Consider the following 1,382-nt stretch of genomic DNA (forward strand, 5'->3'; position numbering starts at 1 on the left):
ATGGATATTTTTCCCGCCGAAAGAAATTTTCAAAATTTCAACACTAGTTTAAATGGTGAGGCTTCTCTTTGTCGTGAATCATATTTACACGATTGGATAAATGCACCTGAATTCGTGCCGACAAGCAGCAAATATTTAGCCACTGCTTCGAATTCAAATGACGGTGTTGATAGTTCAGAGCCACAAAAGTTGGATATGGAATTCTGCCCGCATTTCTTTGACGGTGTTTGCCCATTCGACGATTGCCCATGCATCCATGGAGAGTTATGTGAACTGTGTCAAAGATATAGCTTGGATCCCTTTGATGAGAAGCAGCGAGGACTTCATATTGCAGTCTGTAGGCATGAGCGAGATACGGATATTCGACGCGATTTGTCATGTGGTATATGTTTGGATATCGTAATGGAAAAAGATCGAGTTGCAGAGCGTCGATTTGGTATTCTCGAGAATTGCAATCACGTGTTTTGTTTATCCTGCATCATTAAGTGGAGAAATGTGCGAAATTCTCATGAAGAAGATCTAATAGATCCTGCTGTTACTCGTGCTTGTCCCGAATGTAGAGTGTCGTCTAGATTTTACATACCCAGTAAGAAATGGGCTCATTCTGAAGGGGAAAAGGAGATATTAATTGCTGACTATAGAAAGTCTTTGAGCACAAAACGTTGTAAATATTTCAAAAACGGTAAAGGAATTTGCCCCTTTGGTGAAGAGTGTTTTCATCTTCACGCATTGCCTGTTATTCCATCAGTAGCTGCTCAGAAACGTCGCTTTAATAATCGAATGTTTAGGAACTCAAGAAGATGGTGAACAATTTTGAATCCACAATGTGCCATCGAGATGATAGTATATGAAAGTACTGACAACGCGTTTGTTGAAAGTGCACAATTTGTTTAGATTTAACTATGCAAGAATTTTTTATTATGTTCTGCTGAAATTCTCTTTTTAAGTGCTGATTTTATTCATGTTTAGTGCATTTGACAATGGTAACTACGATTTTTTTAAAATTATTTTAAGATTGCTTCCTTTATTTTAATCTTATTCGTCGATTCTACTACACATGTTTTGAATTTATGATTTTTTACACATACTTTTTTTAAGTTAGTTTGAGTGTTAAACTTAAAGCGAGCTTTATTTAATAAATGATAATAGTTAATTTTAGACATAATCTATTTTGATGTTGACTTATTTCAGGTTAAATCTTAGATTCAAAAACATTTTTTATTTTTCTATCAATATGTTTCTAAAAAAACTTTTAGTGTAATATAATTGTTGAGTAATAATTAAATCTCTGAGTATTTTATTATTATTATTATTATCACTTGTTTAAGAAAGTAAAGCTGAAATTGATTCTTCTAAATTAATAAATATGGTATATGATGAGC

General features: G+C 33.4%; 1 protein-coding gene across 1 annotated transcript; it reads left to right on the plus strand.

The window, feature by feature from the left end:
• LOC147807734 (putative E3 ubiquitin-protein ligase makorin-1) lies at positions 1–807 on the plus strand. Its single transcript, XM_087166784.1, has one exon. It carries the CDS (start codon positions 1–3, stop codon positions 805–807), a length of 807 nt encoding a protein of 268 aa, XP_087022910.1.
• The last annotated feature ends 575 nt before the right edge of the window (positions 808–1,382 follow it).

This window comes from Parasteatoda tepidariorum, chromosome 6, assembly GCF_982258835.1.
Source record: "Parasteatoda tepidariorum strain Cologne lab strain chromosome 6, Ptep-v5.0, whole genome shotgun sequence".
NCBI classification, from domain to species: Eukaryota; Metazoa; Arthropoda; class Arachnida; order Araneae; family Theridiidae; genus Parasteatoda; species Parasteatoda tepidariorum.

What these genes read in the sequence shown, in the direction of transcription:
- LOC147807734 (XM_087166784.1), top strand. Translation starts at nt 1, where the DNA reads ATGGATATTTTTCCCGCCGAAAGAAATTTTCAAAATTTCAACACTAGT.